The sequence below is a fragment of the Ranitomeya imitator genome, chromosome 2, assembly GCF_032444005.1.
Source record: "Ranitomeya imitator isolate aRanImi1 chromosome 2, aRanImi1.pri, whole genome shotgun sequence".
Lineage (NCBI taxonomy): Eukaryota > Metazoa > Chordata > Amphibia > Anura > Dendrobatidae > Ranitomeya > Ranitomeya imitator.
Genome location: NC_091283.1, coordinates 508,013,470 through 508,030,442, shown reverse-complemented (window position 1 = coordinate 508,030,442; position 16,973 = coordinate 508,013,470). Strand labels below are relative to the sequence as shown.

Genomic DNA, 16,973 nt, shown 5'->3' with positions numbered 1-16,973 from the left:
AAGGGTTACAGAACTGAACAGCATACTAAGCCACTGTAAGAGCCTCCTGGCGTAGCCGAAGAGGAGCCAAAGTTGGCACGACCGGGTTCATCAAAGGTCCTGTGGAATGCTTCTAGAAAAGACTGGAGGTTAGTAACCAGAGGATCTCTTCTCGCCCACAGCTGATTTAGCCAGGCGAGGGCCTCTCCAGCAAGGTGAGACATAATGAATCCCACCTTGGCCAGATCAGAAGCAAACATATGCCCCAGGAGTTCAAAGTGCAGTGTGCACTGGTTAATGAACCCTCGACACTGAGCAGGGTCGCCATGGAAGCGGGTGGGAGCCGCCAGGCAAGGACCTTTACTTGCTGGGCTATTGGATACCTGGATACCAGTAGCTGTGACAGGTGCAGTCGAAGACATCAGGGAATCCATGCGAATAGACAAGTCGCGCAGATAAGTCATGATCTTGTCCTGTTGATCCCTCAGACGGGTAACTTCTTGACATAGCTCCACAGCCGGAGGTACCTGGGATCCAGCGGGTTCCATGGCTGGAGCAATCTGTAACGAACGGAAGCAGAAGCACAAGTGGTGAAGTTAATAAATCTGTGGAACCTCAGGACCATGGTCCGGGGGCTCCAAAGGGGGCGTGACTACATTAGCCCCATGTAGAGGAGCTGCGGGGACACCATCACGTGTTTCTCAATGCAGGCAGTGAATAGCCAGGCCTTTCCCCGGGAAGGAACAACCAAGGGAAGGGCAGCATCCAATAAAGGAAAACATCCACTAAAGGAAAACCACCTATGCCAAGCATGGTATCCATCCACAGACAGCTGTTTCGGGGTTTTTTGCCCCTCATCAGTGTGGAGTAGGAAACTGGCTATCAGGAGCAGTGCCTAGTGGAAGTCTATAAAGGCACGGATGATTGACCTCGTGGAGACCAAAACATCCAACACCGCGGAGACACCATCACGTGTTTCTCAACGCAGTGATCCAGAACACTGCCCCCAAATATGCAAATGCATGCATTTGCATATGACCTCGTAGAGACCAAAACATCCAACACCGCGGAGACACCATCACGTGTTTCTCAACGCAGTGATCCAGAACACTGCCCCCAAATATGCAAATGCATGCATTTGCATATTTGGGGGCAGTGTTCTGGATCACTGCGTTGAGAAACACGTGATGGTGTCTCCGCGGTGTTGGATGTTTTGGTCTCCACGAGGTCAATCATCCGTGCCTTTATAGACTACATTAGCCTCAGGCACCCGTAGTAAGTCCCCTCGAGTGGGGTCAGAATGGAATGCCTGGAGGACACGCGTGCTACCTCCAGTTAGACCCCGGACACATGGCAGCTGTCCCAGCGGGACAGACGGACAAGCAGGGTTAGCAGATGTCGTGGAGCTGACCGGTGGGTTCTGGGTGTATGGGTAGGAGCTGGCATCGGTGGTACTGGCGTTGTCCAGAGGTATGGATGGCTGAATGGCAGAACGTGACAGAACTGGTGTAGACAGAACGGTCATTGTCCAGGATAACCGGGTGGCAGGCGGCTGACAGTCTGCGGAGACAAACAGTGTAAGCAGAGCTCAGGCAAAAAACATCAGAAGCTAAAGCACACAAGCTGAAACCGGAAGCTAGCAACAGAGAATACTTGTTGCTCCGGCATCCTCCCTATGGTAGAGGGGTTAGAAATAGTAATCACTAAGACGCCATTGGTCAGAAGTACTTTTTGAAAAATGCACGCTGTCTCTTTAAGAGACCAGGAGCGCGCGTGCAACCTAAGCACTCTACCCGAGGACCTGCTGGCCGTGCGCCAGGAAGCAGGGGAAGAGAGGAAACAGGGGCTGCAGCAGGATGGCGCGAGGCGGGCACAGAGTGGGAGTCCCGCCGGGGACCCTGCAAAGGTACGGGAGCAGGTGTAACAGATAGATAAATGCTAAGGATGTCCAAGACTCTCTTCCAGAGCATTGTGCAGATTAGTCAGAGGACAATACACCTTGGAAACTTTAAAAAAAAAACATGCTAATGGTTTTAGGGTCCACAACTAAATGAAAGATTCTTTTTAGCCAGAATATCTTTTTTCTCTCGAGCTTTACATCAGAATAATGGCGCTCCAGTCATCACTTTAAGGTACCCACAAAGGATCAGACAACACATAACCACCAATAAACTATTCAAATATTAATATATAATTAAATATAAACAAACATAAAAAAGACTCATAAACATCGTCATAAGTCTTTGCTCAACTTTTGAAAATGGAAAATCCAAGGGTCTTGCCATATTTCCTTGCATTACTAAAAATGTATCACTCCTCAGAAACGCTAAAAAATGAATTTTCCAGTCTGTGGATGCCAGTGACATTATGGTAAGGTCACTTCTCATTTGACCCTAACATTGACTTTAAGCAGAACATTTCCAGTAATAGGAAAGAACAGAGTCAATGTTATCACTTTCCCTTTTCACCAGACTGTTCCAGGTTGCGTCATGCAGGGTTTTTTTCAATTAGGTCTGTATTGTGCAATCTTCCCTACTGCAGATTAGCATTTACTGACAGTAAGCCACAGAAAGAAACTGGACTTTGCACATAGGGAATTATTCAAGATTTACAGCTGTTTCCTACTTTGAAGTACCGTACTTTCAGTATTTTTGCCAATGTAGTCCATCACTAACTAGTATTAAATAGTGATGTTCAGGCTCTTGTGTGTGCCTTATATATATCTGTGTTATTTCTGAATTGACTGGAAAAGATTATTTTTATGCCTCTGATATAGTTCATCTAATGCAGACTTCATTACCTATGGTGCCATAGGCTTTGCATAGGGGCACAGTATCACTACATTGCACTTTTTCTGCTCTAAGTCAGATGTAATGGCAGCAGTGATAGATCAGAGACATGGAACTGCAGTCTCCTGATTGCAAAGTTTCAATATATTGTATGTGATGTAGGTTCAGCCTGCTTCCCTTGCCTCCTGCTTGTGATAGCTTGCTCCTTGTCAGCTCTTACAAGCAGGAAGCAGGGAAATCAGTGTGAAGCTGCATCTCTTAAGACACACTGTAGATTTTGCACACAGCACTCTCCTCTCAGGTATTATTCGGTATTGAGTATGCTATTTTTGTATGGAATCATCTATTATAAAACTGCAGAAATAATATCTTCAGCTGAATGTAAGACGCACACAAAGAAATAAAATCTGGATCTTGGCTGAAGTGATTATGTCATTTTACCATTCATAGGAAGTCAGAGAATGACTTCCTGTCTGCACTGGAGAGCATGTACTGGACTGGTGGTCAAACTGAAGATCGCATGGCACAAATACCCATTTTATAGAGATTCAACTTGAAGACAGGCGAAAACAGGAATGATGAACTTTGGATAGGCTGGCCATATCAAGCGCATACAAAGAGTATAGTGGCAGCTATGTGTACAGGCTGCCATCTGAGTATACATCCCAGCAATCAGGCTGCTGCTTTCGGCTATGTATCCCAGCAGTCAGACCCCTCCAATCATATATGTATGGCTTCTGCTACAGATATCTCTACTGGGCCTATAAGACATTACTGTATGTAAATGTGACCCTGTGCATTTCTCTATTACAGATAAGGGGTGTGACAAGCAAGTGTCGTCTGTGGAGCATCCATAATGTCTAAATGTTACAGGTGCCTTACCTCTCTACCGACTGGAACCAAACTGCTATTCCTCGAGTTAGTGTGGCCTCTTCCCTCTCCTATCTCTCTGCAGCATTCCAACATCCAAGAGTCTATAACCTTGCGGCAGAGATCAGACAATCCTGTATATTTATGTGATATAGTCAGCTTTTGGAAAGCAATAAACTCTATAACTTACACTTGTTCATTATAATCACTGTACAGACCTGCGCAAATGAAAATTTTTTTTCCACAAAGTACCTAATAGTAATTGTAATAAATGTTCAAACTCAAGTATTCGAGACAAAAGCTGGTATAGATCATCTGGTTAATCTAAAATTGTATGGCAGCAAATTGCTTACATGACAATTTCCTAATCTTACATTTACAATGTAGAGGCATTCTTAAAGGCGTTGTTTGGTTTACAAGACCCACTATTAGGCTGCTGTCACACTAGCGAGTTTTACGGACATAAGAGCGCAGAAAATACGTCCGTAAAACTCGCCAAACAAACAGCACAATTAGGCTATGTTCACACTTTGCGGATTTTGCTGCGGATCCGCAGCGGATTTGACCGCTGCGGATCCGCAGCAGTTTCCCATGAGTTTACATTACAATGTAAACCTATGGGAAACAAAAAACGCTGTGCACATGCTGCAGAAAAATCCGCGCGGAAACGCTGCGGATTACATTCCGCAGCATGTCACTTCTTTTCTGCGGATTTTCACCTGCTCCAATAGAAAACTGCAGATGAAAATCCGCAGAAGAAAACGCAGTAAAAACCGCGATAAATCCGCAGTAAAAACCGCAACGGGTTTTCACTGCGGATTTTGGAATTCTGCTGCGGAAAAATCCGCAGTGGAATCCGCAAAGTGTGAACATAGCCTTATTCTCTATGCCCCTGCTCCTATCTGCCCTATTTTACTGATCCGTATTATACTGGCTTCTACGGCCGTAGAAAATTGCAGCATGCTGCGTTTGTCACCGTACTGCACAAAAAATACGCCAATGAAAGTCTATGGAAGCCAGAAAAATACAGATCACACACGGACCAGCAGTGTGACTTGTGAGAAATACGCAGCGCTGTTAGAGAGAAAAGCCGGCAATTCAGTGCGGTGTACAGTAAAATCACACTGACAGCTTCCAGTAGAATAGGTAGAATAAATGTGTACACATAGAATAGGTATATATATATATATATATACATATATATATATATATGCCATTGAGACACATATATGTATATATATTATTACTTCATACAGCGCTAGTTAGCTTTAAAGCCGGTAATTCAATTACCGGCTTTTGCTTTCTCCTTCCTAAACCCGACATGATATGAGACATGGTTTACATACAGTAAACCATGTCATATCCCCATTTTTTTTGCAGATTCCACACTACTAATGTCAGTAGTGTGTATGTGCAAAATTTGGCCGTTCTATCTACTAAATTAAAGGGTTAAATGGCGGAAAAAATTGGCGTGGGCTCCCGCACAATTTTCTCCGCCAGAGTAGTAAAGCCAGTGACTGAGGGCAGATATTAATAGCCTGGAGAGGGTCCATGGTTATTGGCCCCCCCCTGGCTAAAAACACCTGCCCCCAGCCACCCCAGAAAAGGCACATCTGGAAGATGCGCCTATTCTGGCACTTGGCCACTCTCTTCCCATTCCCGTGTAGCGGTGGGATATGGGGTAATGAAGGGTTAATGCCACCTTGCTATTGTAAGGTGACATTAAGCCAAATTAATAATGGAGAGGCGTCAATTATGACACCTATCCATTATTAATCCAATACTAGTAAAGGATTAAAAAAAAACACAAACACATTATTAAAAATTATTTTAATGAAATAAACACAAAGGTTGTTGTAATATTTTATTCAACGCCCAATCCAGTCACTGAAGACCCTCGTTCTGTAACAAAAAAATAAAAATAGACCAACAATATCCTTACCTTCCGAAGATCTGTAATGTCCAACGATGTAAATCCATCTGAAGGGGTTACAATATTTTGCAGCCACGAGCTTTGCTAATGCAACGTTGTTTGTGGCTGCAAAACCCCGGGGAATGAAGGTAAAGTAGGTCAATGACCTATATTTACCTTCATTTGCGGTGAGGCGCCCTCTGCTGGTTTTCCCTTGATCGTGGGAACTTTCCTAGAAAGCTCCCAGGCTCGAGTTCATAAGAGGCGCCCTCATGTCTCATATCATGTCGGGTTTAGGAAGGAGATAGCAAAAGCCGGTAATTGAATTACCAGCTTTAAAGCTATCTAGCGCTGTATGAAGTAATAATATATATACATATATGTGTCTACTGACACATATATATATATATATATATACTGTATATATTGACAGTATATATATATATATATATATTTTTTTTTTTAACACATGGATCCCTTGTATAGCCGTATGTTGGTTTTGCAAGCCTGCGAGAAAAACACGCAGTACGGATGCCATACGGATTACATACGGAGGATGCCATGCGCAAAATATGCTGATACACCCTGCCTACGGAGGAGCTACGGACCACTATTTTGGGGACTTTTCAGCGTATTACGGCCGTAATATACGGACCGTATTGTCTTACGCGGAGTGTGACTCCAGCCTTAAAGGGAATCTGTCAGCATTATTTCTCTGTATAATCTAAGAGTAGGTTAATATAGTGCAAGTGAGTCTGATTCCAGTGATGTGTCACTTACTGGGCAGCTTGGTGTAGTTTTCATAGAATAACTGTTTTGATTGATGTAGGCATACCAGAGCTAAGTCTTCTGCTCTGTGTATAACCCTCCACACCCTCTGACTGGCAGCTTCCTGTGTACACTGTGCGGTGTGAGCAAGCTGCCAATCACTGGTGGGGGTGGGGTTACACAGATTAGCCTGACTGCTGGTCACGTGAGCTGTAGTCCTGGCAGTGTTAGGCTGTGTGCACACATTGCGGTTTTTCGCGTTTTTTTTCGCGTTTTTTCCCAAAAAAAAACGCATACAATAAGCATCCCATCATTTAGAATGAATTCCGCATGTTTTGTGCACATGATGCGTTTTTTCCGCGAAAAAAACGCATCGCGGTAAAAAAACGCAGCATGTTCATTAATTTTGCGGTTTTTTTTGCGGATTTCCCACTACAAAATGTATTGGGAAGTGTCCGGAAAAAAACGCGGCAAAAACGTGTCAAAACCGCGGCAAAAACGCGTCAAAACTGCGGCAAAAACGTATGCTTTTTTTTGCGGATTTCTTGCAGAAAATGTCCGGTTTTTCTCAGGAATTTTCTGCGAGAAATCCTGAACGTGTGCACATAGCCTTAAGGTACCGTCACACTGAACGATATCGCTAGCGATCCGTGACGTTGCAGCGTCCTGGCTAGCGATATCGTTGAGTTTGACAGGCAGCAGCGATCAGGATCCTGCTGTGCCATTGTTGGTCGGCGCAGAAAGTCCAGAACTTTATTTTGTCGCTGGACTCCCGCAGACATCGCTGAATCGGCGTGTGTGACGCCGATTCAGCGATGTCTTCACCGGTAACCAGGGTAAACATCGGGTTACTAAGCACAGGGCCGCGCTTAGTAACCCGATGTTTACCCTGGTTACCAGTGTAAATGTAAAAAAAAACAAACAGTACATACTTACATTCCGGTGTCTGTCCTCCGGCGCTGTACTTCTCTGCACTGTGTAAGTGCAGCGGCCGGAAAGCACAGCGGTGACGTCACCGCTGTGCTTTCCGGTCGGCGCTTAGTGCAGAGAAGCACAGCGCCGGAGAGGACAGACGCCGGAATGTAAGTATGTAGTGTTTGTTTTTTTTAACGTTTACGCTGGTAACCAGGGTAAACATCGGGTTACTAAGCGCGGCCCTGCGCTTAGTAACCCGATGTTTACCCTGGTTACCAGGGGACCGGCATCGTTGGTCGCTGGAGAGCTGTTTGTGTGACAGCTCTCCAGCGACCACACAGCGACGCTGCAGCAATCGGGATCGTTGTCTAGATCGCTGCAGCGTCGCTTAATGTGACGGTACCTTTAATCTCCTGCTGATAAAATACTGTTTGTATTTAAACTACAACACACAGCCTAATAAGTGACAGATTCCTGGAATCAGTATCTCATCCCATACATTATGGTACTCTCAGATTAAACAGCAAAAACCTTGTGACAGATTCCACTAAGGAATAGTATAACCTGGTAAGTATCCTCAGTTCTTAAGCCAAGACCTTCCACAAAGAGCTTTCTGCGGGATTTAGGGTATGGGCACACATTATGCATTTGCTGCATTTTCGCCGTGTGTGTTTTTTCTGGACAAACCCTCTAACATCTTGAACATTTCATAGACAACCCGTTGTGACCTGGGGATTGTTTCATTTTATCTGCAGGAGAATTGAACAATTTCTCTCAGGTTCCAACACAATTTACAGCTGGCCACTAGGGACACCTTGTGATCTGCTAAAGAGGATATTTTCGTCTCAAACCTTTATGGCATATGCACAAGATACTCCATAAATGTCTCAGAGGAGGTTCCTTCTGCTGAGACTAACACTTATCTTGAGACTTGATCTCCCTGAAAGTAATCCAGAGGTGGTAACTACATCCATCAGACAATGGCAGAACCTGTGGATACTACATAAATGTCTTAAGATGAGAAATCCTCTTTTAAAGGGAATCTGTCACCAGGGTTTTCTATTTAATCTGTGAGACTCTGATTCCAGTGATATATCACTTAGTAGGCTACATGCTGTGGTTTTAATAAAAGCATGTATTTATCACCAGAGAAATAGTAAACCTGCTGCCATGTAGTCCTCTGTATTCAGGAACTCTGTATAACTCAGCCCGCATCACTGATTGACAGCTTTCTGCCTATGAACACTGTTCACAGAGAGCTGTGAAGCAGTGATGTGGGGTTATAAAGAGCACAGCATTCATAGATCTAGTAGACCTGCAGCAGATAAAACTGATTTTATAAAAACTGCAGCAAGCAGCCCAGTAAGTGACATTTTACTGGAATCAGGGTCTCTGTCCCTACATCATACGTCTCTGAGATGGGGTAGCAAAAATCTGGTGACAGATTCCCTTTAAAGGGAACCTGTCAGCTGATTCATGATGCCCGTATCACTGGCACTATGAATCAAGGACTGGCTTCTGCATAAGAAACATCTGTACTCTGGTCATAAAATGAAAAGCGTAGTTGAAATGATGGCCAGGGATGAGGTGGCCAGTCTAAGAGAAATGTCCCATGCTGGCTTCTCCCCGCCCACTCAGCTTGACTGACAGGTCTTTCCCTATACTCGTATTGGAGAGATTTGTCAGTCTTATTGTATCAGGCGAGGAGAAGACAGTGAGAACATTCCTCTTGGACCAGACACCTGCTCCTCGGCCTCCATTACAACTATGCTTTTCTCTAAAATGCTGAAGCATTTCAGAGTAAACCATAGAATTTAGTCTCTGATTCATGGTGCCCATGGTTTGGTCAGCAGGAATCATAAGGCAGGTTCCCCTTCATGTCAGGGGACCATTCACACAAAAGGTCCAATGCAGACAACCATCTTAACAAAACATAGAATCTATGGGGAAATTCTATTGAACTGGATAAATGGAAACCAAGAACAAATATCATTAACTGGAAACTGTCATCAAGTAGACAAGAAACTGTAAACAAGCAGGATATCTTAGTGAGCTTTTTCCATAAGCAGCCACCTCTCCATTTGGCTTATAACTGGATGCTATCTGTGTCGGTGAGTCACAAATGTTATGCAGAACCACTAGTCATGGTCAAGCTGTATGACAGGGTAGTTAAGAGGTCCGGGGTCAGATACCAAGAGAGCTTGTCATAGACAAAGGGGTAAGACAAAGGCATAGCCAGGTCACAGTTCGAGGTCAGAAGTCCATGAAGGTAAGTGGATCAAGACAAAGGGGATAGGTAGACAGATGGTCAAAGGCAAGGTCCAAGGTCAGGTAGCAAAAGATCAGAAACGGAGCACTGGAAAACAAGGCAAACACACACCACCCAGCTAAAGCAACAACTGGCAATAATTATACACTGACAGCCAGCTAAATAACCAGATAATAACCCAGAAAGACACCTGGAAGAAACCCAGCACGCCCCTGCCCTGATTGGTGGCTAGACTGTCACTCACAATACTAACAGCTCAGCATGCCCCTGCCCTCATTGGTGGCTAGACTGTCACTCACAATACTAACAGCTCAGCATGCCCCTGCCCTCATTGGTGGCTAGACTGTCACTCACAATACTAATAGCTCAGCACGCCCCTGCCCTCATTGGTGGCTAGACTGTCACTCACAATACTAACAGCTCAGCACGCCCCTGCCCTCATTGGTGGCTAGACTGTCGCTCACAATACTAACAGCTCAGCATGCCCCTGCCCTCATTGGTGGCTAGACTGTCACTCACAATACTAATAGCTCAGCACGCCCCTGCCCTCATTGGTGGCTAGACTGTCGCTCACAATACTAATAGCTCAGCACGCCCCTGCCCTCATTGGTGGCTAGACTGTCACTCACAATACTAATAGCTCAGCACGCCCCTGCCCTCATTGGTGGCTAGACTGTCGCTCACAATACTAACAGCTCAGCACGCCCCTGCCCTCATTGGTGGCTAGACTGTCGCTCACAATACTAACAGCTCAGCACGCCCCTGCCCTCATTGGTGGCTAGACTGTCGCTCACAATACTAATAGCTCAGCACGCCCCTGCCCTCATTGGTGGCTAGACTGTCGCTCACAATACTAACAGCTCAGCACGCCCCTGCCCTCATTGGTGGCTAGACTGTCGCTCACAATACTAACAGCTCAGCACGCCCCTGCCCTCATTGGTGGCTAGACTGTCACTCACAATACTAATAGCTCAGCATGCCCCTGCCCTCATTGGTGGCTAGACTGTCACTCACAATACTAATAGCTCAGCACGCCCCTGCCCTCATTGGTGGCTAGACTGTCGCTCACAATACTAACAGCTCAGCACGCCCCTGCCCTCATTGGTGGCTAGACTGTCGCTCACAATACTAATAGCTCAGCACGCCCCTGCCCTCATTGGTGGCTAGACTGTCACTCACAATACTAACAGCTCAGCATGCCCCTGCCCTCATTGGTGGCTAGACTGTCGCTCACAATACTAACAGCTCAGCACGCCCCTGCCCTCATTGGTGGCTAGACTGTCGCTCACAATACTAATAGCTCAGCACGCCCCTGCCCTCATTGGTGGCTAGACTGTCGCTCACAATACTAACAGCTCAGCACGCCCCTGCCCTCATTGGTGGCTAGACTGTCGCTCACAATACTAACAGCTCAGCACGCCCCTGCCCTCATTGGTGGCTAGACTGTCACTCACAATACTAATAGCTCAGCACGCCCCTGCCCTCATTGGTGGCTAGACTGTCACTCACAATACTAACAGCTCAGCACGCCCCTGCCCTCATTGGTGGCTAGACTGTCACTCACAATACTAACAGCTCAGCATGCCCCTGCCCTCATTGGTGGCTAGACTGTCGCTCACAATACTAACAGCTCAGCACGCCCCTGCCCTCATTGGTGGCTAGACTGTCGCTCACAATACTAATAGCTCAGCACGCCCCTGCCCTCATTGGTGGCTAGACTGTCGCTCACAATACTAACAGCTCAGCACGCCCCTGCCCTCATTGGTGGCTAGACTGTCACTCACAATACTAACAGCTCAGCACGCCCCTGCCCTCATTGGTGGCTAGACTGTCGCTCACAATACTAACAGCTCAGCACGCCCCTGCCCTCATTGGTGGCTAGACTGTCACTCACAATACTAACAGCTCAGCATGCCCCTGCCCTCATTGGTGGCTAGACTGTCACTCACAATACTAATAGCTCAGCACGCCCCTGCCCTCATTGGTGGCTAGACTGTCACTCACAATACTAACAGCTCAGCACGCCCCTGCCCTCATTGGTGGCTAGACTGTCGCTCACAATACTAACAGCTCAGCACGCCCCTGCCCTCATTGGTGGCTAGACTGTCACTCACAATACTAACAGCTCAGCATGCCCCTGCCCTCATTGGTGGCTAGACTGTCACTCACAATACTAACAGCTCAGCACGCCCCTGCCCTCATTGGTGGCTAGACTGTCGCTCACAATACTAACAGCTCAGCACGCCCCTGCCCTCATTGGTGGCTAGACTGTCGCTCACAATACTAATAGCTCAGCACGCCCCTGCCCTCATTGGTGGCTAGACTGTCGCTCACAATACTAACAGCTCAGCATGCCCCTGCCCTGATTGGTGGCTAGACTGTCGCTCACAATACTAACAGCTCAGCATGCCCCTGCCCTGATTGGTGGCTAGACTGTCGCTCACAATACTAACAGCTCAGCATGCCCCTGCCCTGATTGGTGGCTAGACTGTCACTCACAATACTAACAGCTCAGCATGCCCCTGCCCTCATTGGTGGCTAGACTGTCGCTCACAATACTAACAGCTCAGCATGCCCCTGCCCTCATTGGTGGCTAGACTGTCGCTCACAATACTAATAGCTCAGCACGCCCCTGCCCTCATTGGTGGCTAGACTGTCACTCACAATACTAACAGCTCAGCACGCCCCTGCCCTCATTGGTGGCTAGACTGTCACTCACAATACTAACAGCTCAGCACGCCCCTGCCCTCATTGGTGGCTACATTTCAAAAAACCTGATCTGCACATCCAAACATAGACACAGTGTGAACAGGTGCTGAACCCAGAGTCGCCAACTCGTATATATTTAAGTAAATAGGGCAGCACACTGCAGCGCCAAAACATGCAAACTTGAAAACACAAAATTTGAACTGCATTACTGCACTGAAAATATGAAAAATGAGAGCTTTTAGCGCATAAAAATGGCCAATTTTATGTGTACCTCGTAGCCACGATAAGGCATCTCTCTTATACGAGGCCCTACGCTTGACCTACCTCTCTGAGAATAAACGTCTCCATCTGAATGGGTACGTGAAACCTCTCCTTGGACTCAAATTCTCTCTCACTGTGGAGCGCCAAAACATGCAAACTTATCGTGGCTACGAGGTACACATAAAATTGGCCATTTTTATGCGCTAAAAGCTCTCATTTTTCATATTTTCAGTGCAGTAATGCAGTTCAAATTTTGTGTTTTCAAGTTTGCATGTTTTGGCGCTGCAGTGTGCTGCCCTATTTACTTAAATATATACGAGTTGGCGACTCTGGGTTCAGCACCTGTTCACACTGTGTCTATGTTTGGATGTGCAGATCAGGTTTTTTGAAATGTATTCTCTAGCCTTCTGATCGTGCACTCCCCGCCTCCTAGCTTCAGGTGTTTTAATTATAATAGGTCCAATACCCCTCCACAGTGAGAGAGAATTTGAGTCCAAGGAGAGGTTTCACATGTACCCATTCAGATGGAGACGTTTATTCTCAGAGAGGTAGGTCAAGCGTAGGGCCTCGTATAAGAGAGATGCCTTGTCGTGGCTACGAGGTACACATAAAATTGGCCATTTTTATGCGCTAAAAGCTCTCATTTTTCATATTTTCAGTGCAGTAATGCAGTTCAAATTTTGTGTTTTCAAGTTTGCATGTTTTGGCGCTGCAGTGTGCTGCCCTCATTGGTGGCTAGACTGTCACTCACAATACTAATAGCTCAGCACGCCCCTGCCCTCATTGGTGGCTAGACTGTCACTCACAATACTAACAGCTCAGCACACCGCTGCCCTCATTGGTGGCTAGACTGTCACTCACAATACTAACAGCTCAGCACGCCCCTGCCCTCATTGGTGGCTAGACTGTCGCTCACAATACTAACAGCTCAGCACGCCCCTGCCCTCATTGGTGGCTAGACTGTCACTCACAATACTAATAGCTCAGCACGCCCCTGCCCTCATTGGTGGCTAGACTGTCACTCACAATACTAATAGCTCAGCACGCCCCTGCCCTCATTGGTGGCTAGACTGTCGCTCACAATACTAATAGCTCAGCATGCCCCTGCCCTCATTGGTGGCTAGACTGTCACTCACAATACTAATAGCTCAGCACGCCCCTGCCCTCATTGGTGGCTAGACTGTCACTCACAATACTAACAGCTCAGCATGCCCCTGCCCTCATTGGTGGCTAGACTGTCACTCACAATATTAATAGCTCAGCATGCCCCTGCCCTCATTGGTGGCTAGACTGTCACTCACAATACTAATAGCTCAGCACGCCCCTGCCCTCATTGGTGGCTAGACTGTCACTCACAATACTAATAGCTCAGCACGCCCCTGCCCTCATTGGTGGCTAGACTGTCGCTCACAATACTAATAGCTCAGCACGCCCCTGCCCTCATTGGTGGCTAGACTGTCGCTCACAATACTCGCCCTGCCTTAGATTGGACGACTTAGCTGTTACTTAGAATAATGCCAGGTCAGCACAACAATGATCCTATAGGGCGGCCGAGCTGTCACTCACTGCGTCCAGTAAACAGCGAGTGGTGGAATCATGACACTATCCATAGTAAAGATATAATGTGTTAATATAAAGCTAAGAAGAAAAGAAAACACCAGTGCTGATTTCATTTCCATGTTGGAAACACAAGTAGACATTTGCCTTAACTGGAAATAACAATGACAGGTTAGATTTCTATACTTCCGTCAAATATAATATCTCTAACCAAACCACCACATTCAGGACTGACCCTACTGTAATCAGCTAGATCTTTGGATGGCGCGCAGGCATGCCTGCTGCACACAAAATATACTCTGACAACATCTCTACGTACGGAGTAGCAATATATACATATACAGTACATTATAACGGTACATACACACAAATATATATACAATACATGCCGTGGTGGTTTTTCACTGCATATGTATCAGTAATATAGGAGCTGAGTCCTTAATCTTTGTGCCAATGAGCTGGCACTATATGTGGCACGGGCGGTCTAACTGGATACATCTCAGTTTTGGTGTTTACTCTGGCATCTATGACGCGCCTGGAACATTAAGTACACACAGCAGGTCATATTAGGTTTTCCATTAAAAGTTGCCCGGGGGGATAAAGGTGGAGTAACGTTGTGTGTATACGTGTCTCCCATGTTTATTTCCTGTGTACACTGTGTTGGTGACACTATTTAGGCTGTAGGCTGTGTTAACACTGACGGTCACACCTCACTCACACATTAAAGTATCTGAGAACTGCATGTGCTGCTCTGGTTGTAACTAATTGAATCAAACATTTTAGTTGTAAGGTGGAGTTTACTGTAGCTGGATGCAGGATCTGCCGTGTAATTGGATCGCCCCGTCAGGGCAGCGGGGTACTCGGTACCAGGTCCTGTGTTCACAGGGGGATATCACGGTGGCGACCCAGTCCATGGCCCTGTAGCGTCCATGAAAAAGGGAAAGGTCTTTAAAGAGAATAAAGTTTATGTTTGTGACGCCACCTGTGGTATTCGGTCAGTGGGGACCGACGCTGCTTTAAGGGGTCCTCTGGGTTGATGTTATGGTAGTTAGATGGTATACATTCCCACAGGTGAAGTATGTCCCCAGGGCTTCCCGTGGTGTAGGTGAAAGATAGTGAGGAGTGCAGTAAAGAATGAGGATACAAGGTTGCGGTCTTTTTACCTTGGTTTACTGAAGACTTCAGCATTCACAGTCAAGAGCACCAGATCACAGGGCAGGCAGGGTCCATCCGGCTTGAAGGCAAGTTAGGAGTCCCCTTACCTAGGTGGAAATCAAAGCCTTCCTCTAGCACTGTGGTGTTGTAGTCCCTTACTGCTAAAAGCTCACATAAGGTCCTCACAGATGTTGTCTCTCTCTCTGTCCCCCGGGTAGGATAGGACATAACCCGTATGACTGGTGGCTTGAGGCTGTTTATAGGGACTCTAGCATGCTCCGGCCTCGGAGGGGTGCCACCGTGCCTCCTGGGTGTTAGGTCGGACAGGTAACGTAAAGTTCAGCTGTCCTGCCAGTCTCTGATGTAAGTCATAGAGTGCCTTACGATCCTCAGTGTTCCGGCTACCGGTCCTTCGCCTCAGAAGGAGGCAGCCTGCTCGGGGCTGGTCTCCCCCTGGTATCCTCTCCTGCGCTTTGCTCTCCTGCACGCTCTCTGATATCAATTCGGCTTTCTCAATGTCTATTTCCAGGAACTGCTGCACAGCTCCGTAAAACCTTCTGCTGCCACAGACTGGTCCAGTCCGTCTCCTGACTGGTCCTGCCTGGAACTGACTCTAACTCTCCCTACAGACTAGCAGTTATATATCCCTTCTTGCCTTCAAGCGTAACCTCACTCAATGCGACTGTGACGACCAGGACCCTGGGGCGCCACATAATTATGGGCTGACATGCAGGTTACATACATAAACGGATGTAAGCAAAAATGTATTTATTTTACTCACTTAGCGCCATTAATTCCACATGGATTCATAGACATCATCCCTGTCCCTATTGGGGCTCACAATCTAAATTAACTATCAGTATGTCTCTGGATTGTGGGAGGAAAACAGAGTACCCAGAGGAAACCCATGCAAACACTTCCAAACTCCTTGCAGATGTTGTCCTTGGTGGGATTTGAACTCAGGTCCCCGATGCTGCAGGGTCAGGGCCATGTGCTGCCCCATGATAAATATTAATGCACCTGACACTTACACAGACTAAGCCTCTTATAATCTATCCAGAGCAAGGTATAAGAGGATCAATTCCCACAACAACCAACGTATCATTTCATTCATGTTCTAAGGTGGCACACATTAACATTATTGTCTGTCGGTGATAGGGTCAACCATTTAAGTAGGGTGAGTGCTATCCGTGGTTTTCACGGAAGGCACTCGGACCCATGTTATTCTATAGGGATGTGCACATACACAATTTTTTTTTCCTTGAACCGAGTGGTTCAAAGAAAAAAATCACAGCATGTATGATTTGCCTCTGAGAATCGGATGACATTTGCCCATTTAAGTCTATGGGTCCCGTGAAAAAGAAAAATCGGACTGCACTTGGATGACATCTAATTTTCACAGACTAGTAATGGAGAAGGTAAAGAAACTTTTTTTTTGTCTCCACTTCTGAGGAAATCGGATCTCACACTGATCAAGCACTGATCAAGCTGTAATCAGCGTCTGATTAGCATAATCAGACCGTTTTTCTAGGATGGAGAGAAAACGGTTGTTTGACCCTAGCCTAATAGTGTCAGCCAATCTTTTAGCTTTTGGTATGTCAAATAGACATTTCAAGCCTGGGTGCGTTTGTCAGTGCTTTTGTTGCTGGAGTGGCCCCAAGGGCAACAGGGTACTCGGAACCAGGTCCTTCGGTTCACAGGGGGAATCAAAGTGGCTGACCCTGTCCGTGGCCCTAGGGACGTCCGTGTTAAAGGGAAAGGTCTTTAAAGGGAATGTTCGTGACGCTAC

General features: G+C 46.5%; 1 protein-coding gene across 2 annotated transcripts in view; it reads left to right on the top strand.

Annotated features, from left to right (window-relative positions):
• Positions 1–3,829, top strand: part of PPP1R1B (protein phosphatase 1 regulatory inhibitor subunit 1B) — an 87,102-nt gene extending 83,273 nt beyond the window's left edge. For both annotated transcript variants that reach the window (XM_069751663.1, XM_069751664.1), the window contains exon 7: positions 3,582–3,829. In XM_069751663.1, the coding sequence (XP_069607764.1) occupies positions 3,582–3,625 (44 nt within the window). In that variant the 3' untranslated portion in view covers positions 3,626–3,829. The remainder of the gene's footprint in view (positions 1–3,581) is intronic.
• The last annotated feature ends 13,144 nt before the right edge of the window (positions 3,830–16,973 follow it).